The following is a 22,980-nucleotide window of genomic DNA, read 5'->3' on the forward strand; positions in this document are numbered from 1 at the left end:
CGCAAGAGATGCACCAGTAAGACCAATCCATTCACATCTGACGGTTTCTACATGCTCTCACTGACATTATACACGTAAAATAAGCATTATTTCACAGCTTACCTCTAATACTACATCTCTTATGCCCCCATCTATTACAAACACTAAACAAGATGGACTTATTTCCCACACTCTTGTGGCAAACTGCACATAGGCACACTCCCTTTGCCCTGATAGTACTGCTGCCAGCCTTAAGAATCATCACTTTTGTTTAATCTACATTTCTTCTTAAACCCTTGTGCCCCATTCCATTTCTCCATTTCCTAAATCTCTCCTCTGCCTCCCTTTCATTCCCTGCAGTCAACACCAAGTCATCAGCAAACAACATCTACCATGGGCGTCCATTTCTGAAGTCACGCGAGAGAGCTCCATATACCATAACAAACTATAAGGGGATCAAGGTTGACCCCTGATGCACGCCAACATTCACAGAAAACTCGTCACTCAAACCTCCATTCACTTTCACCTGGGTGCAAGTACTTATACATAGCCATGACCACTCAAACCAGCCACTCTTGACCTCCAAGCCTTCTCCTTGCCCACTTCACCCCCTCCCTGGGGATTCTGTCAAAGACCTTCTCCAAATCAACAAAAAGTATAGGTCCCTTTTCTTTCCCATACATTTTTCCTGAAGCTGTCGGACAATGATGGCATCAGTGGTCCCTTTGCCTGGCATAAACCCAAACTGCATCCCATCAATATTCACTCTTCCCTTTACTATATCTTCAAATACTCTTCCACTACCTTTATTATCTGGTCCACAACTTTTATGTCTTTATAATTTCCTTTTTCCAGGGAATCATCCTTCCCCTTATACATGTTTACAATCACACTCTTCAGCCAGCCATCTGGGACAACACACTTATTTATAATTAAATTTATCAAATCAGTAACTAAACCCACTCCTATATCTCCTGAGGCCTTCAATATTTCTGCAGTAAACCCATACACACCTGTCGCTTTCCCCAACTTCATCCTGCCTATTACCCTGCTTACAGCAGCAACGTTAATCAAAGGCCAAGGGGCCACACACTGGATCCACTGACTCCAAACCTTCCCTGTTCCAGTCAAACCCCTAATTCAGCAACGTCTTTAATATTCTCACTGTCCACCACTACCTTTCCTTCATCAGTCTTAACACACTGCTCACTCATGATATCCATGTTTCTCCTCTTCATCTGATCTGCCACCTTAAATACCATATTCTTACTTCCAGCACTATTTAGGTTATCCACTACAAGTCTCTGAGACTCAGGTCTTGCACCTCAGTCTCACTTTTAATAAATAATAAAATATTCTTAGTGCCTGTAGCTCCTTGTGTGGAAAATAATATAATATTTACTTAAATATGAATGCAAGTGGTGCCAGCTCCTTGTGTGGAAAATATAACAGTTAAACACGAATGCATGTGGTGCCAGCCTATCTCCTTTGTGCTACATACCTTATATAGCTAGCAGCCTGCTTTCAACTCTGCTCATTTCCATCTATACATCTCATTCTCACTTTTAATAAGTAACAATATTCTTGAACTACCCCTCCCACAAAAAAAAAAAAGCATTATCCAACTGCGCCTTGGCTAAATTATGATGGACTAATGTGAGGTTACTGTACTACGCTCTTCCCAGATTCATTCATACACAGCCAGTACAGGCATACCCCTGTTTACCGATACAATTGGATAAGTAAAAACCCATCGCTAGGCGAGGTATCATATCTCAGGGTAGATGTAACATGTAAAGCATTGGGTTGCATTTTTGAGCCATGGGTTTCCCCCCCAACCAAGTCCTAAACCCACCCAAATGAGTCCAAAAACAAGCTTCTAGGTAACCTAAACCCCCAAACAGCTAAATTAAACCTAAAAGCAGTATATAACTTACCTAAACCCAAAGATAAAATCTGAAAACCATCAAAAGTCTGGAAAAAAATCAAACTTAGTAAACTACACCCCACAATGGCAATGTTCACCCCACCTATAAAAGTCTAAAAACAGTTTATAAATCAACCTAAACACAAAATTTAAGTCTAAAATATCATCAAAATTGGTTATAAAAAAAAAATTATACCCTGGTTTGGTCATCGTTCAGCAAGGTACGGTGGTATTTCTATCCTCATCGCTATGCCAGGGTATCACATCTAGGGGTATCATATCTCGGGGTCTGCCTGTTTTTATCAGTCTGGGAGTCCAACATCTTTAGTTACATACAGTATAATACAAGAGTTGCTATATCTGAACTTTCACATACCAGTAATTTAACAATGCCAGCAATTTCTTCAAGATAATATCATATACAGTTAAACTTCCTTGACTGCTGATTTCACTGTTGCAGTTTTCTCAATCACAGTCTTATGAAAAAATGCATTATCATCAATACTGCGGGTAAAATCGCAATGATAGCAGTTAAGCTGCAAGAAAAACTAGGGAAAATCAATGGGAGCAGCAGAAACATTGTGCTCCTCCTCCCTGCAGTGAAACTGCTAAACAGGGAAAAATAAATTTACTCAGTAATGTATTAACTCTTCAATAACTATACAAAATTCATCTTTCAAAAAAAAAAAAAAAAAAAAAAAAAAAAACTGCTTAGCTGATACTGTTTTAGGCATTATAAAACTACACAAAATCCCCCCTAATTGCTGTTATTACACCATTTTGACCTGACATATGATTTGTTTATAAAGGCTACAACATGCTTGCATGCATCAACCATGGTCACCTAATCACAGCTTTCCATGCTGATCGATCTCTGGCACCCTCCCTATTCAGTCCCTTGTTCCTCAGGTCACAGTCTATACCTTTGTCCCAGGTCTTTTTTGGTCTGCATCTTGCAACCCCACCCTGAACATTCACACTTCTCACTTTCTGCACCCAACTGTTATCCCCCATCCTCTCCACATGCCCAAAACATCACAATCTACTCCTCCTCATCAAAACACCAATATACTCCAGTCCTATCCTTCCTCTCAACTCTTCAGTTCTAAACCAAGTCCCCCAGTCCTTGCACTCATAAACACACTGAACATCCACCTGATCAATGTCATTTCTGTACATATGATCCCATTAATATCCTCTTCCTTTACTGCCTAGGTATCACTACCATACAGCATTACACTTCTAACACATGCCACATACAAAGATCCCTTAACATGGAGGAAAGGCCCTCTCAGTGTCAGGAGAGGCAACAGCTCTCTGAACTTCTTCCAACCACTCCTCACTCTAGCAACAGAACTAGCTCCAGGCCGACCTCCAGGACATAACATGTCTTCCAAGTAAAAAAAAACTTCCACATACTCAAGATACTCACCAGCAAGATCAATCCTTGCACACCAGACAACCTCCACATGTTCTCCCCAACACATCGCACACATGAAATCAGCATTATCTCTAACTTTAATACCACTACGTCTCTTATGTACCCACTTATCACAAACATTGCACAAGACGGAATTACGTCCCACGCCCTTGTGGCAAACTGCACATGGCCACTCTCCCTCTTCTTTGACAGTACTGCCACCATCCCTAGATACCATCATCTTTGTTTTATCTGCACTTACTCTCAAGCCCTTGTGCCCCTTACCATCTCTCCACTTTCTAAATATTTCCTCCACCTCCCTGTCATTCTTTACAATCAATACCAAATCATCGGTACAGCCAGCTCTTCTACAATACATGATCCTAGAACATGGAAATCAAAGAACATGGGAGCTACAGGTACCTGTTTTGAAAATTTTAGTACGCAAAAAAAGATGCATATAATGTTGCAGGAGACACCTATTTATGTTTCAAAATCTAATGATGCGGAAAAGATGCATATAACACGGACTGTCAGGCAATGACGGACTGTATTGTTATGACGTGTCTGCACGGTGTGTCGTCACGGTCCTGTAGTGGCCATCACCAGCATCCACTACAACAGTCTCCCTTGCAACCACTTCCATTGGCGGATTTGGAGACAACATAATGCGTGCTCCAGACAACAACGGCACAGGGGCAGCTGTGCCCTTTTCGTCCACAGAAGCACCTGGTCTTGCTTCCCCAGCACGCCTAGCTCTGCTCCTGTGGACAAAAAGGGCACAGCGGCCAAGGGGCCCCTGTGCCACTGTTGCCCGGAATGCATGTATGTTGTCTCCGAGTCTGCCAAGGGAAGTGGTTGCAGGGAAGACTGTTGTAGTGGATGCTGGTGGTGGACACTATGGTACACTGAGCATTTCTTCTCCACTTGAGCCTGCCCTCTCCCCGTGCTGTGACTGTGGTCATGCTGTGATATATATATATATTTTGCCACCGAACCTATTGTAGCCATGCCACTGAAGAATTCAAGGTGAGGAATATTAGAGTGTTTGTATGTTATAAAGTCTTTATTGGGTAGGTAAATGTCCTGAAAAAATCATGAAAATGACCCAAATGGTGAATATAGGGCTGGCTTCAGTCCCACGGAACTCTTTTAACAAGTAAACAGATGGTTCCTATAACACGATCCTATTGAGCAGCGCTTTCTGGGCACAACATTCCTGCATAATAGGAGACAGCACTGTATACGACATCTCCCATGGAGTCCATCTCTGATGTCATGTGAGAGGGCTTCAAGCACCATGATAAACAATAAGGGGCATACGACTGACCCCTGAAGCACACCATCATTCACAGAAAACTCATCTCTCAAATCTCCATCCATTCTCACCTCGGTGCAAGCACCCACATACATAGCCATAACCACTCTAACCAGCCACTCCTCAATCCCAAGCTTTCTCACTGACCACTTCACCACCTCCCTAAGGACTCTGTCAAAGACCTTCTCCAAATCAACAAAAACAAAGTACAGATCCCTTTTCTTTCCAATATATATTTCCTGAGGCTGTCGAACAAAGAACATGGCATCAGTGATCCCTTTGCCTGGCATAAACCCAAACTGCATCTCATCAAAATCCACTTTCTCTAATCATACCTTCTAAAACTCTCTCCATTACCTTCATTATCTGGTCTAAAAGTTCTATGCCTCTATACTTTCCTCTTTACAGGGCATCACCCTTCCCCTTGTGTACATTTATAACCACATTCTTCAGCCAGTCATCTGGGACAATACACTCATATATAATCGTATTTATTAAACTAGAAAGCACTCAGAAAGTGCATACCTCCACTAATGACATTGCAGGATCTGAATCTGGATCCGCCAAAAAATTTAATCAATTCCTTCTTGGACCATGGACCATCCTTCCACAAAATTTCACTGAAATTCATTGAGATCTTTTGGAGATATTGTGTGGACAAACAACCAAACAGACAGACAAACATAGGTGAATACATAACCTCCTCCAACTTTGTTGCCGGAGGTAATCAGTAGCTAACCTCACTCTTATATTTCCTAAGACCTTCAGCATTTCTGCAGTCAACCCATACACATTCACTGCCTTCCACAACTGCATCCTGCCCATTGTCTTGTTTACATCAATCAAAGGCCAAGGGCCAAACACTGGATCTGCTGACTCCAAACCTTCCCTGTTCCAGTCACACTCCTCATTCTGCAACCAGTTATAATGCATTCTCCAGGCATCTAAGGCTTTTTGTCTCATTAACACGCCCCATCCCGGCAGATTTTTAACCAATGATCTCCCCCAATCCCGGCAGACTTTTGATTTTGCTTTTTTTTGGCTAAAACCTCCGCATTTTATGAGACATCAAAAATTCATAGAGAAATCACTCACCTGAGGTTTAAAATGCTGATACAGATAACAAAACCCTTACCTGGCTGTGTTTTCTATGGGGCCTGGTTCCAGAGAAAACATATTCTATAGGAGGGGTAACTATTCCAAACTACTCATAATAGTTATTTATTTATTTATTTAGTTGGTACAAATTTATATGTAGTACAAGAGTATATTGGTTTTCACACAGTAATATAGGCGATAAAAGCATTGTTTCACTCACCAAACGTATCAACATACCGCACCTTTTTCGGCGAAATTACCTGATTATCATTTCTGACCGTTTCTTCCTCTAACGCTACGTAAACCATTGTCCTCCACATTGTCATCGAATGGGGAATCACTCTGGCCTTGAATTTTGTACCGTGGTGCAACATGTCTTTACTGGCCAGATCACTGGTAACAGGTAAGTTGCTGAGACAATGGCGTGTGGGGGGGCAGGTCATGCAGGGTAAGGCATTGTCCCCACCTGGCATTGGGTAGAGGAAGGTGTCCCATGTAAACATACCAAAAATCACGCGCGCAATTTGAAAAATGTGCAAACGACGGACCTTGCAATTGAGATTCGTTCATATACGTCAATGGTAGTCACGCTGACAAAACATTCGGACATATATATACGTCAACGGGACGTGGCGGGTTAACTCTCCTTCTCCTGCTGGCTCCCTTCAACCTCTATCTCTTCACCACAGTGTTGCATCATCATCTTTTTTCTGTCACTGCTTCCATGATCACTGCTCCTCTGAACTGTCTGCTTGAATCCCTTCACCACTTCGGTGAGCACGGAGCACCCACCTAGCAACAAACTCTCAACTCATTTCTATTAAAATCTCTTATGCAAGAGTTAACTGTTACTCCCAGTCCTTCATGTATATAGCAGGTCAACTCTGGAACTGTCTTCCTCTGTCTGTATTTCCAACTGCCTATGACCTCCTGTCCTTAAAATGCAGTGTGTTGTGGCATCTTGAAATGAAAGGATCTTGAATCTGGCTCTCTGTTATCTTCTTTCCGCTTTTTCTTGGGAACAATCTTGGAGGCTTCTGCCCTTTGGTTCCTTCCTTGCATTAGAAAAAAAAAAACTCCCATCCAATTTTCTGTCCAACTCTCTAATGCATGAGTTAACCATTTTTCCTAGTCCTTCTTATCTGCAACTGGTCAACTCTGGAGCTGTCTTCCTCTGCCTGTACAATAACCCCTCTAAAAACCCGGATGCCCAAGACCCGGACACCCCAAGTCTCGGACATTTCGGGCTTGGGTCCATCAGTCCAAGTCTCGGATATTCCTTAAGATATCCGGACAAAAGGCCATCTGGATGAACGTCCGAAACGATCTGAGACACCAAAAATGGCCAAAAAACATCAAAATGCAAAAAAAAAAAAAAAAATGCTGATATGTGTTCATCCCTACTCTAAATTTGCTGTGTGGTGATGAAGAGCTGTGTTTTGGCTTGTAGTTCCAGCAATGTCCACCAGAGTGCCCTTGCATCCTCCCCACTTCCCGCTTCTCTGCCGTCGTGACTGCACGCTCATCGCCATGGCTGCCCATGTGCTCGCTTTTGTGGTGGTGCCCTATCTGCTGCAGCCCCTGCTGTTCCTCTGCTGCCTCTTACTCGTGTGTGTGATGATGGCCCCACCACCCAAGAAGAGGAAGCAGGTGGTTCTGACTCTGGAGAAGAGGGAGATCTTGGACAAAGTGGACGCGGGATGGTTGACCCCCCGCATCCCACATGAGTTCAGCCTGGCCCGCTCTACCTTGTTCGACAACAAGAAATCCTGGGACAAAATCACCCAGTACATGGCAGACTTCACATCGAAAACCAAACGCAACATGCTGAGGAAGATTATGTATCGTCCCAAGTTTGCAGAAGTCGACCACTCCACGCTGATTTGGTATCATCAGGAACGTGCTGCTGGTGTGCTGGTGCATAGTGCAGAGCTGAAGGCACCTGCAGAGAAGTTCACAAGGCTCCAAGACTCCCTAGACTTCAAGGCATCTGAGGGTTGGCTCTTCGCCTTCAAACTTCGGCATGGCCTTACCAACCGCAAGGCCCATGGCGAAGCTTTGGACACCAATGAGGAGGGAGTAAATGAGTTTCGGCAGAAGGTGAAGGGCTTGATTGACAGGGGGTGGCCTCACTCTCAGTCAAGTCTACAATGCTGATGAAACTGGTCTATTCTATCGCTCGCTGCCAACAAACACCCTCGCAGAGTTGACGGAAAAGCGTGTACCTGGACACAAGCTCTCCAAGCAGCGGGTATCTGCTTTGTGTTGTGCCAATGCTAACAGCATGCACCAGCTCAAGCCCGTCATTATTGGCCGTGCAAAGTAGTCTCGGTGCCTTCGTGGGTTGATGGATGTCCTTCCTGTCGTTTGGTACCATTCTGTGAAGGCTTGGTTCACAGCCAAGATCTTCAACGATTGGTTTCACCAGCACTTTGTCAAGGAGGTCATCCATTGTCTGATGAAGACACTGGGAATCCCACGCAACCAGGTAAAGGCTCTCCTTCTCCTGGTCAATGCACCTGCGCATCCGTCAAACATGGAGATGGTGGCTGGGAATGGCTGCATTACGTGCTTGTTCTTACAACCTAATACTACTGTTCTCATCCAACCAATGGACCAAGGAGTGATCGTGACTACGAAGAGGCTGTACCGTCGGAAGTTCCTGGATGAGGTGGTGGTTGTTCTCAAGGACAAGAACGAGCACAGGGAGGGACAAGACACGCAAGGCCAGCAGACTTTGGAAAACCTTCATCGCTACAACCTCAAGTCAGCCATCTACAACTGGGCCAGTGCATGGAGGGAAGTCCTTGTCAAGACTCTGGAAAGTGGTTGATCTCATCTGCTTCTCAGAGCCAATGTGGTGCATGACTTGCTAGGTTTTGACGTGGATGACTTCCATGCAAGTCTTCGTGTGGCTGGTGATGAGGTGGATGTGGACGAAGTGTGTGAGTGGTTGGATGACGACGAGGGCGATCCTGGGTATCAGATCATGTCTGATATCGACATCGCATCTTCTGTTGCTGGTACAAGTACCCAGCTGGAAGATTCCGACAAGGAAAGAGACGATGATGCAGACTCCTCTCGGAATGCCACTACTCCAGCCATCCCCAAGCTGAGCACACTCCACGAGCACATCAAGTTCATTTTTGACTACCCGGAACACTCGGACTGCAACAGAGAGATGGGGCCCCTGGGACTTGTGGAGGAAGTACGCACTTTTGGGCAGTGCATCATCAATTGCCAGAATTGCTGGACCTTTTATCAATCAACCATTGACAACTTTTTCAGGCCCGTGACCCCCGCTGTGCTCCCCATCCTTGGCTCCAAACCACTGCCTCACCAAGAATTGCCTTCTACCTCTAAGCCACAGCCCAGCACACTGGCCATGATGGAGTCTCCACTGGACGTGAGTTTGCAGCTATCTTCAGAATTGTCTGCAGTGGGTAACCCATCACCACGTCCCAGCGACTCGCACCTGGGTCACCTGCCACAATTACTCTGTGTCTCAGTCAGTGAATAAACAGCAATAACTCGCCAATAGACCACATGGGAATTTACGGTGTTGTGCAGTGTTAAGAAATTAGAAATCAGAGTGCAAAGGATTTAGTGCAGAGTGCAACACTGGCATGGCGCAAATAAGGACAAAATGTGCAGTGTTAAAAAATTATAATTTACAGTGCAAAGGATTAAGTGCAGCACAGCACTGGATTACTGTATGTGCTTCAAGTGCATCTGCACCACTGTCAGAGCAATAGAGGAGGCGGTTAATCTTCGTGACGGCCACGGACGTGTCATAAGTACCCTGTACATTGCTAAATATTTTCCTTACTCACTTCTAATTTCTCATTCTCTGGTTCCTTTTCATTTATTTTATGGTTTCTGTCCCTTATTTGTGTGAATAGAGTCTTAAATAGGTGCTGTGCATGTCCAGTAGGGAGTTATTTAGGTGGCTTTCAAAGTTAGGTTCAGTTGGGGTCTATAATTACCTGCCCAGGGGCATTTTGCCCATGTCCCGGACAAAACCAAGTCCCTGAGGTTGTTTGGGCTCTATTACGTCAAATCTTAGAGGGGTTACTGTATTCCCCACTGCCAGTGACTTCCAGTCTTTTAAATGCAGTGTGTCCATGCATCTCAAAACGAACGGACCTTGCATTTCGTTCTCTGCGTTATTATGTTTGTTTTTTCTTTGAGGGGACACTCTTGCTTGCTTCTGGCCTTTGGTTCCTTCTTGCTTGCAATAAAAAAAAAAAAAAAAAAAAAAAAAAAAAAAAAAAAAAAACTTCCTCACCTTTTCTATCCAACTCTCTACTGCAAGAGTTAACCATTACTCCCAGTCCGTCTTGTGTGCAACTAGTCAACTCTGAAACTGTCTTTCTCTGTCTGTATTTCCTACTGCCTATGACTTCCAGTCTCTTCAACACAGTGTGTCTAGGCATCTTGAAATGAACAGATCTTGAATTTGGCTCTTTGTCTTGTTTTCATTTCTTTGGTGGAAGGAACAATTTTGCAGGCCTCTAGCCTCTGGTTCCTTCTTCCTTGCATTAAAAAAAAAAAAAAAAAAATGAAGAGTTGAGGGGAAGGATGGAACTTGAATGTATTAATGTTATGACGGGGAAGGCTAGATTGAGGTGGTTTGGGCAGGTTGAGAGGATGAAAGAAGACTAATGGCTGCAGAAGGTAAGAGGTGAGAATGTCAAGGGTAGAGTTGTGAAAGAAAGGCCAAAAAAGACCTGAAGGGAGGTCATAGTGTATGACCTCAGGCATAAGAGACTGAACAGGGAGGCTGCCAGAGATCAAGCAGCGTGGACAGCCGCCGTCAGGTGACCAAGGCTAACTCATGCAAGAATGTTGGAGCCTTTATAAATGAAACAAATATACTGGCATCTACAATACTTTTACCATACAAAAAATAATAAACCAAGAAAGCCCAATTTTTATGAGTAATCACTCCAATATCCGACGTAATAGAGCCATAGGTAGGTCCGGATATTGGTTCTGTCCGGATATTGGGCCCCAGCTTATGGAATTGTACTTATGGACCCTAACTCAGAGAAACACTTATACAACTCCCTCTGGACATACATAGCACCTATTTAAGACCCAAATCACACCAATAAGGCACATAAATGACTGAAATAAATGCAAAAGAAACATAAAATGAGGGTTTAGAAGTATGTTCATACATTAATAAACATTCTCGTGACTGGCTCCTGGACTGGTACTTATGGACCCTAACCTAGCCTAACTCAGAAAAACACCTTCCTACTGCACATGCATAACTCCTAACACTCTATTCACACCAATAAAGGACATTAAAGAGTGAAATGAGGTAAGTATAGTATGGAAAAAAAGTACAGTATGAAACATTCTGCCTACTTACAGCAAGTCCATGGCCACCTCGATGAATAACCGCCTCCTCTCGGACTCTGACAGTAAGAAAGATTTCCTGAAGCACTTGCAGTACACTGTTCCTGAAGTCTTGCACTGAACTAAGTCAATCGCACACAGATGTCCGTTCTCTTCACAGTGTGCACTCTCGTCTAACTAATGCTCCATTGTAACTTACTAAGTGTTGTACTTTAACTTTTCCCATTCTTATAATTTTCCAAAGCCAAAACAAACAAGTCTATTTACGTTAAATTTTTTTTCAATTGAGTCTTTTCTCTCAACTGTAAATCCTTAACACACTGTTTTTTTCACTGCACAACACTCTAAATTCCCGTGTGGTCTAGTGGAGAAGTTCTTGCTGTTTATTCACTGTCAGAGTCCGAAAGTATCACTGGCAGGTGACCTAGGGGTGCATCGCTGGGTCATGGTGATGGCGTACCCATTGCAGATGACTCTGAAGACAGCTGCAAACTCACGTCAAGTGGTGACTCCATCGTGGCTGATGTGCTGGGCTGTGGCTCGGAGCATGAGGGCCTGTCTTGGGGAGGCAACGGAGTGGAGCCAGGGCTGGGCACAGCAGGGGTCACAGGCCTGAAAAAAATGTCAATCGTTGATTGATGCAATGACCGACGATTCTGACGATTGATGATGCACTGCCTCCACGAGTCCCAAGGGCCCATCTCCCTGTCGCAGTCCGGGTGTTCCAGGTAGTCTAGGATGAACTCTAGATGTTCCCGGAGTGCCCTCAGCTTGGGGATGGCTGGAGTAGTGTCCTGCTGAGAGGAGTCCGCATCATCGTCGCCTTCCTCGTCGGAATCTTCAAGTTCGGTACTGACACCTGCAACTGAAGACGCGATCTCGATATCAGACAACGTCTGATACCCAGGATCGCCCTCGTCGTCATCCAACCACTCACGAACATCGTCCACATCAACATCGTCGCCGTGCGTATGTAGCCGTGCATGGAAATCATCCACGTCAAATCCTAGAAAATCGTACTCCACATCCGTTCTGAGAAGCAGACGAGACCAACCATTTTCCAGAGTCTTCACAGGGACTTCCTTCCATGCACTACCCCAGTTGTACAGCGCAGACTTGATGTTATAGCGGCGAATATTTTCCAAAGTCCTCTTGCCTCGTGTGTCCTGTCCCTCCCTGCGCTCGTCCTCGTCCTCGAGAACAACCATCATCTCGTCCAGGAACTTCCGACGGTATAGGCACTTTGTTGCCACGATCACTCCTTGGTCCACTGGTTGGATGAGAGCAGTAGTATTAGGTGGCAGAAACATGCACCTAATACGGCCATTTTCAGCAACCAAGTCCTTGTCGCACAGGTGGGCAGGTGCATTGTCGAGGAGTAGGAGGGCCTTTACCTGGTCGGGCGGGATTCCCAGTGTCTTCGTCTGGTAATGGATGACCTCCTTGACGAAGTGGCGGTGGAACCAATCTTTGAAGATCACAGCTGTGAACCATGCTTTCAAAGAATGGTACCAGACGACAGGAAGGACATCCATCACCCCACGAAGGCACCGAGGCTGCTTTGCGCGGCCAACAACAACAGGCTTAAGCCGGTGCATGCCATTAGCATTGGCACAACACAGAGCAGATATCCGTTCCTTGGAGAGCTTGCGGCCAGGTACACGCTTCTCCGTCTCTTCGGCTAGAGTGTTCGTTGGCAGCGAGCGATAGAATAGGCCAGTTTCGTCTGCGTTGTAGACTTGACCGAGAGTGAGGCCCTCCCTGTCGATCAAGCCCTTCACCTTGTGCCGAAACTCGTCAACTCCATCCTCATTAGCGTCCAATGCTTCGCCATGTGCTTTACGGTTGGTAAGGCCATGCCGTAACTTGAACGCAAAGAGCCAACCCTCGGATGCCTTGAAGTCTAGGGCATCGTGAAGCCTGGCGAACTTCTCAGCAGCAGCCTTCAGCTCCGTTCCACGTACAATCACACCAGCAGCACGTTGTTGTCGATACCAAATCAACGTGGATCGGTCGATTTCTGCAAACTTGGGGATAAACATAACCTTCCTCTCCACGTTGCGTTTGTTTCTCGACGAGAAGTAAGCTGTGTACTGCATGAGTTTGTCTCGGGATCTCTTAATATCGAACAAAGTGGACCGGGCCAGGTTAAACTCGCGGAGAATGCGGGAAGAAGACCACCCCGCATCTACTTTCTCCAATATCTCAGGCTTCTTCTCCAGAGTCAACACCACTCTCTTCTTTTTCTCAGGTGGCGGGGCCATCATCACACACACTAAGAGGAGGCCCGAGAGCAGCAGGAGTCCCTGCAGCAGGTAAGGCACCACCACAAAAGCGATCACGTAGGGAGCCATAACGACGAGCGTGCACTCGCAGCAAGAGACAGGCGGAAAGTGGGGAGGATGTAGCGGTGCCCTATCGGACGTCGGAGGAATGACGCGCCACAACAATGCTCTCCCGCGCCACGCGCGGCAAGTTCAAATTACGGGCGGGAAAAATTCATTTATTTTTTTTATTTTTTGGGGTTTTCGGACCATTTTGGGAATATTGGATCCCGGGACGATTACGTCTGGGTAGTGGGGATATTCGGATATTGGGCGTCCGGATATTAGAGTGATTACTGTAGTTACTTTGTCAAAGCCTCAGCTCAGGAACAACTAGAGAAATACTTTATCATACAAAAATGTATGACTACAAATACAACATAGAAATATTTACGAGACACAGCAATGGAAATGACTGACTGGTGTGAGAAACTGCTAACCCCATGTGTGGATGATAAGACAACGAGGATCGAACTTTTATTTCAACATTATCTTTTTAAACTTAGGTAAAAAAAAAAAAAAAAAAAAAAAAAAAAAAAAAAAATGCATGTACAGTAGGTTCGCACAGTGCGCGTCATCACAGTGCGCGATTCGCATTGCGTGCGAGTGACCAAAAATCATAACCAATAACCCTTGAATGCGCGAGTTTACTGCACAGAACACGAGGCAGAGGCAAGGAGTGGCTCAAAAATGCCATTTTCTATTAGTGCGCGACCACCCCTCACACAGCGTGTCACGTGTTGTCATGTTGATGCGCAGAAATTCCCGGGCATTCTACTGCTCCTGTTCCTGTTGAGGATGATGAGGATGCAATGTCAGAAGTGTCAGCATTGGACTTTGAAGGGTTTATGGCCGAAGTGAGTGACTTTGATGCTCCTGGGGAAGGTGCTCAAGAGGAGTCTGTGGAGGGAAGTGTTGGTGCAGTGGGAGGTGCGGCGCTGTAAGTGTTGCCGCGCCTCAGAACCCCTGTTATTTAAGGTCATCAGGCCTGTTGTCTACTGTTGTTAAGGTGATTACCCATATTTTTTTTATTGTAGCTATAGCTTTAGTACAATGTCTGAAAAATATGACCTTTACTATGTCTCTTTTTTTTTTTATTGTAGCTATAGCTTTAGTACAATGTCTGAAAAATATGACCTTTATTATGTCTCTAAGGGCCAAAAAATGTCCAGGTATGAGGGGGTACCACCCATATGTATATTATTCCCATAAGATTATGTATTCCCAGTAAGCGAATTCCCAGTGCGCGAGGTCGTGGACCGCCCAATCTCTCGTGCACTGTCCGAGCCTACTGTATATACTCTGGTCTTCACTCATCCAGCTATTTTACACTTCAAACTAAAGTGAACAAGAAATGAAAAATATGAAACACAAAACATATTCTGATAACAGTAAACTGCTACTGAGACAATTTATCCTACAAATAAGTTAACTGACTCAATACAAGGAAGCATTTTCATATTTCTGTTATTCCGGGATAGACTTTTTGAACTAGTGGTATTAGATATAGCTCTCACAAATCCCTTCAATACAAGCCTTGGAGGCTCTCCAAAGTTGACAAAATAACCTGGTAGTATAATATGTACATATATGATGTTCTCAAACAGAAGGGGATAAGATCCATGATAAATATGGACCCTGGTACCATACTCACCAGTACAAGCTAACCACACCAGTGATTTTCATGTACTTCATCATCATCGGCTCCTCCCTTCTCGACTCCATAGTGTCTGGGGAAGGCAATATTACCTTACAGAAATTTTATATACAGTATTACTTAATTCCATAATGAATATGCTACACTATTACACCGTCACTGCCCCCTCTGAAGCATCATGGTTTGGGTCTAGCTAATACATCTAAGGCGAGAACAACCAATCACTTGCCCTGTGAAATATTATGTAAGCTATAACCTCCAACTATTCTTTAAAATATTCACACCTTTTATGGGCCATGTAGAGCACCTTAACCCACCCTGCACACACTTGCTTTAAATACTCTCCCTGCTTTTATGTTGGTATACTTTGAGGAGACATGGGACTACCTCTTAAATACAGTACTTTAAAAAAATTAATTCTACACTGAGTGACAAGCCAAATGGTTTCCTGTACACCAGGAAAACATTTACTATGCTGGGTGATAACCATATAACCAAATTATGGCACCTGGTGGTTTAATGGGTAATTATGGAGCTCCAATTGGATTGAGCCAGTGAAGGTTTATATCCAAGGGGTGGTTGGGGTTTGTTGCTCAAGTAATGCCACTCAGGGATCAATGAGGCTGGTCACTCTCATCTTAAATGTTAGGACCAATTTGCTTAGCCCTGGGCTCCTACACTCCTCATGGGGCAACATTGGATTGGATGATGGATGGATGGATGAATTAATTCATCATTCATTCATCATCCAATCCTACGTTGCCCCATGAAGAGCATAGGAGCTCGGGGCTAGGCAAGTTGGTCCTGACACTTAACCCCTTCTTTAACGGAAATGTGTTTTGATGTACCCCCATACATCACTTGTAAACACCCATGAGACACCGGAACTGCAACCGTGGTACTGTATGCTGGTACATCCTATAATGAATGCATTTTATGGGCCTCAGGGTGGCCTGGTATGGCTGTTTCTGAGAACCTCGTGATAGCAACAGCTCTGGGTTTCAACAACAAAGACTGTGACAAATTTCTGACGAATTCTGACATAAGATACATCATGACTGAGTTGCAGTGGCACCAATGGCTTGCTCATTCATCTGTGATGTAACCTCTTTTAGACCAATCATTATATTAATTATAATTTCTACTACAGATATCGTACTATATTTTCCACAGACAAACGGCAAAATTTACACCCTTTGGCCTGCCTGAGAGAGCCAGTTACCACACACTTGACCACGAGGGAGGGTGTACAGGATACTCTTCTCTCATGGGGTTTCTGACGGATTCCGATAGTGACGAGTTTATTCCTCACGACGATGCTTACAGTAAAACCTCACTATATCGGACTAATTGGGGCCCAAGCCAGTCTGAAAAAAGCGAAAGTCCAATAAAAGCGACATCTGGACTCCCCCCTGGACTTCCTCCACCTTTTGTTATCCACAGAGGCTTGCTTGTCATTCATGCATTTATTTTCCCTCTCTCTCTCTCTCTCTCTCTCTCCAAACTAGGCACTTCCATTTTACTTCACATATTTTTGTCTTTGTCGTCACCTTCATCTTCACCTTCCCATTCACTTTTATCTTCACTTTCAGTTCACTCTGACATTCACATTCACTTTCATATTCTCTTCCATGCTCATTTCACATTCATCTTCACAATCACTTTCACTATCACTCATTTTAAATTTCCATTTCACCTTCACTTGCAACCTTACTTTCTCATTTTCACATTTACCTTTACAATTATTCACTCACCTTCACTTTTGCCCTCCCTTCTTTTACTATCACATTCACCTCCACCTTCACTCACACCTTCACCTTCACCTTAATTTTCTCTTTCACCTTCACCACTTTCACTTTCAACTTTTCTTTCACCTTCATCTTCACTTGTACATTCATTTTCACCTTCACTTTCACTTTCACCTTCATCTTCACTTTTACATTCATTTTCACCTTCACTTTCACCTTCCTCTGTACAAAGGAAAAGGGGAGAGAGAAGTATGTGGTAACCATAGGGGTATTTGCCTTCTTAGTGTGACTGGTAAAATATATGGTAGAATACTCATTGATAGGGTTAGGCATATGACAGAGGAGCTAGTTGGAGAAGAACAAGGGGGATTTAGGAAGGGAAAAGGGTGTGTAGATCAGATATTTGTTCTAAGATGTTTAGTGGAGAAGTATCTAGAGAAGGGAAGGAAAGTGTATGCTGCCTTCATGGACTTGGAGAAAGCTTATGACAGACTAGATAGGCAAGGTATGTGGAAGGTATTAAGAATATATGGAGTGGAGGGGAAATTGTTGAGTGCTGTAAAGAGTATGTACGAGGGAGCTAGGGCTACGGTGCGAGTGGATGGTGAGCTGAGTGAGTTCTTTGATCTCAATGTGGGACTGAAACAGGGGTGTGTGATGTCTCCATGGCAGTTTAATATATATATGGATGGGGTTGTAAAGGAGGTGCAAGGTAGGGCAGTGGATGTGGGGCTGGCCCTAATGAATGAGGGTGAGATTTGGAAGCTTCCGGTGTTGCTGTTTGCTGATGATACAGTATTGTTGAGTGAAGATGAATGGGAGTTGCAAGGTTTCGTGAATGAATTTGGGACAGTGTGTAGGAGGAGGAAGCTGAAAGTTAATGTAAACAAAAGTAAAGTTATGGTGTTTGAGAGGAATGAAGTCACAGAGTGTGCAGTGATGTTGGATGGTGAGGATATGGAGAATGTGAGTGCATTCAAGTACTTGGGTAGTGTGATGAGTAAGGATGGAACTTTGGGGGATGAAGTACGTGAAAGGGTACAGCAGGGAAGGAAGGTTGTTGGTACACTGAAAGCAGTGAAGAGAAATAGGGAGGTGAGTATGGAAGTTAAGAAGTCACTGCATGATAGTATTGTGATCCCTACCCTGACGTATGGAAGCGAGGCGTGGACCTTGCAAGAGGGGAACAAGTCAAGAGTGAGAGCAGTGGAAATGAGTTACTTGAGAGGAGCATGTGGAGTGACATGGAGGGACAGGTTGACGAATGAAGAAGTGAAGGAACGGTGTGAGGTAGATGTGGATGTGGTTGAGAAGATTAGGATAAATACACTGAGGTGGTTTGGACATGTGGAGAGAATGGAGAATGAAAGACTGACTAAGAGGGTGTATGTAGGTGAGGTGGAGGGAGGGAGAGGGAGGGGTAGACCGAGGATGAGGTGGAGGGATGGAGTTGAGAGGTATATGAGGGAGGGGGGGGGTGAGTTGGGGGGAGGGTAGTCAAATGGTGGGTGACAGAGTGACTTGGAGGTGTTTTGTCTGCGGCCATCCTTTGTGGGATAAGGGCGTCGGGCTATAGATAGATAGATAGATAGACTTTCACCTTCCACCTTCACATTCACATTTACTTTCACCTTCACCTTCACTTTCACCTTCCATCTTCACTCACTTTCACTTTTGACCACTTCCACATTCACTTTTACTTTCACCTTCACTTTCACTTTTGACTTCACTTCCACCTTCCACCTTCACTTTTACTTTTGCCTTCACTTTCACACTACCTTCACCTTCACAATGCCTTCACTAACCTTCACTCTTTCATTCACTTTCACCTATCTCTCCCGGAGACAGAGAGAAGGGGAGGAAATACAGAAGGAGAGAGAGGAGGGACCAAGGTTATCCCTATCTTCCTCATTTGTTTATGCCAAGGGGATGTCACTTGTCATTTCTGTATTTATTCTCTCTCTCTCTCTCTCTGTTGACTTTGACATTCCATAATCACTTGTGTGCTCTCTTTCACCCTCATTTTTACACTCATTTTCACAATTACCTTAATTTTCATTTTCAATTTCACCTTTCTCTCTCTCTCTCACCGGAGAGGGACGGGGAGGAGAGGAAGGAACGGAGGAGGAGAGAGAGAGAGAGGAGGGACTGATATTATGTTATCTCCTCCATTTGTTTCTTTATTCATTTATTCCAAGAGAGGACTGCTTCTGGCTTTATTGGACTTTTCCTGAGCATAAGAATTTAGTCCACTTGGCTCCTCCAGTCCGATAAAAGAGAATTCCGCTATACTTAAATCCGTTATATTGAGGTTTTACTATATTTAGATGTATCAGATGATGATGCAGCAGTGTCTAATGTGTCAGTAGATGACAGTGATGATGACTATGATCCTGAAAATGATAGCGAGGTTGATGTGAGTGAGGAGGAGGAGGACATGTTGCAGCAAGCAACAAGTGGGTCAAGGTCGCCATCACCATCACGTGTCCACACACTTCATGCTCAGCTTACAAGATCAATAAATTGAGCCATCCATATGTGCATGACATTTTTTCAAGCCAATCTGTACAGTAGTTACCTGGGTAGGCTAACAATACTTTAGAATAAGACATGTACTCTTATATAATGAGTTATTTTATAATCATTTCTTTACAATAGCAGCAGCATCCTGGGTTTATGTGATCATCAGTATACAAACAAATCACACAGAGTGAATAGTTTGGATGTGGGGAAAAAAAAAAACACTACCCCTCACACTATGGGAGAGGGAGCTGTCAGGTCGGTATGAGGGGTGAATGTAGCGTCTACACTCGGGGGAGGGGTTGGCAAACAAGCGGTTAAGATGAGAGTGACCAGCCTCACTCATCCCTGGGTGGCACTACGTGAGCAATAAACCCCAACCACCCCTTGCATAGAAACCTTCACTGGCTCAATCCAGTTGGAGTGCCATAATTTCCCACCAAACCACCAGGCACCAAAACTTGGTTACATGGTTACTACCCAGTGTAGTAAATGGTTTCCTGGTGTACAGGGGAACCATTTGGATTGTCACTCAGTGTAGAGTCACCCACAGGGAAAGGGAAGAGGAAAGAATGAAGGAAGGAAAGACAGAAGAGGGAGTCTAAAGTCAGCCGTAGCCAAAGGACGAGGAAAGAATGAAGGAAAGAAAGACAGGAAGAGGATGGAAGGAAAGAGGGATGGAGGAGGGGAAAGGGCAGACACTTGAGAGCAGCACTACATCGAGTGAGTGGATGATGAGTGCCCCACCTACCACAAAAAAACAAAAAAAACAAAACTACCACTGAACTGATTTAGAGACTTTGTAAAGGTGCACAAAGTGCATTTTTCAGTATGAAGAGGATCAATGTTGGTATACAGTACTTTGAAGAGACATGAGACCACCTCTTAAATACAGTAAAAAAAAAAAAAAAAAAAAAAAAAAACCACTGAACTGACTCAGAGACTTTGTAATGGTGTACAGAAGTGCATTTTCCAGTATGAAGAGGATCAATCAATAAACAAGAAAAGTACAATTACATAAGGTTAGGTTAGGTTATGGTCAATTTGATCAGATAAGATTAGCTTTGGATAACTAAGGCTGGGTAAAATTACATACGTTTAGGTTAGGTCTGGATAAATCAGCACTGATAAGAGTAATTTCAGGCCATAAATGGCATTTCAAGATGGTGCCTGTCATCAGTGTACAAGATGGTGTCTGTTTCTCTTCAGCACTGTTGTAAACACAGATTCTTTAAAATGCCATTTCACCACTTACATAAGAAATAAAAAAACATTAACACTTCAAAATGCAATCCAAAAATAGCTACTCAAAGAATCACATAATGGGGTTTAGTGGGAAAAAAAAAAAAAAAAAAAAAGGTGGTCCCATGTCTCCATGAAGATTACCAAAATTTCGATATTTCATTCTGGATTCCATCCAGTATAACTTTCTACTATATGATAATTACAGTTCTTACCTTCTCCCTCCTCCCACTATCATGGTTAAGTCTCATAAGTGGGCAAGGCCTTCAGAAGGGGCAGTGAGGTAACCTGACATTTAAAACACAGGGTATAATTATTATCACCCCACAAAGAACAAATGGGATAAAAAAAAATAATTAATTAATTATGGAAGATGATGGGAATGAACATTGTTGGGAAATGATAAGAACAAATAAATATTGTACTCTTCTGGAAATAACTTATTCTAAAAAGAAATTAAAGAAGTCTAACAATTAAAATAGGCAGAATAAATAAACATATATATATATATATATATATATATATATATACTGTATATATATATATATATATATATATACTGTATATATATATATATATATATATATATATACAATCAAGTAGCCTAAGGCATGGCTAATTGGTTCTGGACCGGGCCCGTGCCATAGAAAACCATGCCATACAAAGAACTAAACATATGGGAAAACTGGAATTTGGTTCTGGATGTTCACCCAAAGTCCCCCTTTTCACTCCACTTTTCCTCATTTTTCCCCACTTTAAACACGCACACAATCAAGCAATCTGTCAAAGCATGTATTACACACATCAATAGGCACAAAAAACAGGAGGGTGATCAGCTTTATATCTGCTTGGCCAATACCACATGCTGCAGATAGAGTGCAAAAAAGCTTGGCCAAGTAGACATAGATCAGCTGACCAACCAAAACATTAGCTAAAGATGGTGGAGGCTACCTGGTCAAGCACTGATTGAAGAAGTTTATTTGATAAAGTTTGTTTGCTCAAAGGTCAACAAAACTCACATATAACACATTAATAATCATTCTTATATATGTGATGATGATGATGGGAGTCATTATATTTCGTCTTAGCTCAGAGATAGGTGTTTCGTCACTAACCTGTTCATAGTTGTTTTACGAACAAACCTATAAACTAGTCACAATACCCAAAGAATCTTTGATGTTTCATTACTTAACACAATGAATCTGGTGAAGTTTAACCTCCTCATAAGAGAGAAAAAAGTCCACAGTTGGAGCACTTGTTGTATGGAGCTGAAGTGGCCGCCATCTTCTTTGTTTACAAACAGGGGAGCAGGCTGCCAGGGAAATTTGCCCGCGTGTTTCAAACTCTACCGCGCCCGCACCATAGACATAGTTTATGTGCGTGGTTCGTTTTTTGGGGTCTGCAACTTGCTGTGTCATAGAAAGCCATGGCATAGAAGCATGTGCCACAGGCAACTTGACTGTATATGTATATATATATATGTACACTATATATATATATATATATATATATACACAGTAAACCTCACTATATCGGGCTAATTGGGGCCCAAGCCAGTCCGAAAAAAGCGAAAGTCAGATAAATGCAAAATCTGGACTCCCCCCTGGACTTCCTCCTCCTTTTGTTATGTACAGAGGCTCACTTGTAATTCATGCATTTTCTCTCTCTCTCTCTCTCTCTCTCTCTCCGCACAGGGCACTTCCATTTTACTCCACATACTGTATTTTTGTTTGTTGTCACCTTCATCTTCACCTTCCCATTCATTTTTACCTGCACTTTCAATTCACTCTGACATTCACATTCACTTTCATATTCACCTCCATGCTCACTTTCACATTCACCTTCACATTCACATTCGCGATCACTCACTTGGAATTTTCATTTCACCTTCGCTTGCAACCTTACTTTCTCACTTTCACATTTACCTTTACAATTACTTTCACTTATCTTCACTTTTGCCCTCCCTTCTTTTACTATCACATTCACCTCCACCTTCAGCTTCACATTCACTTTCACCTTCATCTTCACTTTCACCTTCACCTTCACTTTCAACTTTTCTTTCACCTTCATTATCACCTTCATCTTCAATTTTACATTCATTTTCACCTTCACCTTCATTTTCATTCATTTTCACTTTCACCTCCCACCTTCACTTTCACTTTTGACTTCACTTTCACCTTCACCTTCACTTTTGACTTCACTATCACATTCACATTTACTTTCACCTTCACTTTCATATTCCATCTTCACTTTCACTTTCACCTTCACTTCTTACTTTCACCTTCCACCTTCACTTTCACCTTCACAATGCCTTCACTAACCTTCACTTTTACATTCACTTTCACCTCTCTCTCTTTCCCAGAGGTAGGGAATATAAAAG

The 22,980-nt window shown here is 43.4% G+C and overlaps 1 protein-coding gene across 1 annotated transcript in view; it reads right to left on the reverse strand.

Annotated features, from left to right (window-relative positions):
• nac (GDP-fucose transporter nac) overlaps positions 1 to 22,980 on the reverse strand; it is a 130,504-nt gene that overhangs the window by 81,486 nt on the left and 26,038 nt on the right. The window contains exon 2 of the mRNA XM_080274253.1: positions 15,088 to 15,163. Coding sequence (XP_080130379.1) covers positions 15,088 to 15,158 — 71 coding nt within the window. The 5' untranslated portion in view covers positions 15,159 to 15,163. The remainder of the gene's footprint in view (positions 1 to 15,087; positions 15,164 to 22,980) is intronic.

The sequence above is a fragment of the Coenobita brevimanus genome, chromosome 57, assembly GCF_032717465.1.
Source record: "Coenobita brevimanus isolate Jiangsu-jjx chromosome 57, ASM3271746v2, whole genome shotgun sequence".
NCBI classification, from domain to species: Eukaryota; Metazoa; Arthropoda; class Malacostraca; order Decapoda; family Coenobitidae; genus Coenobita; species Coenobita brevimanus.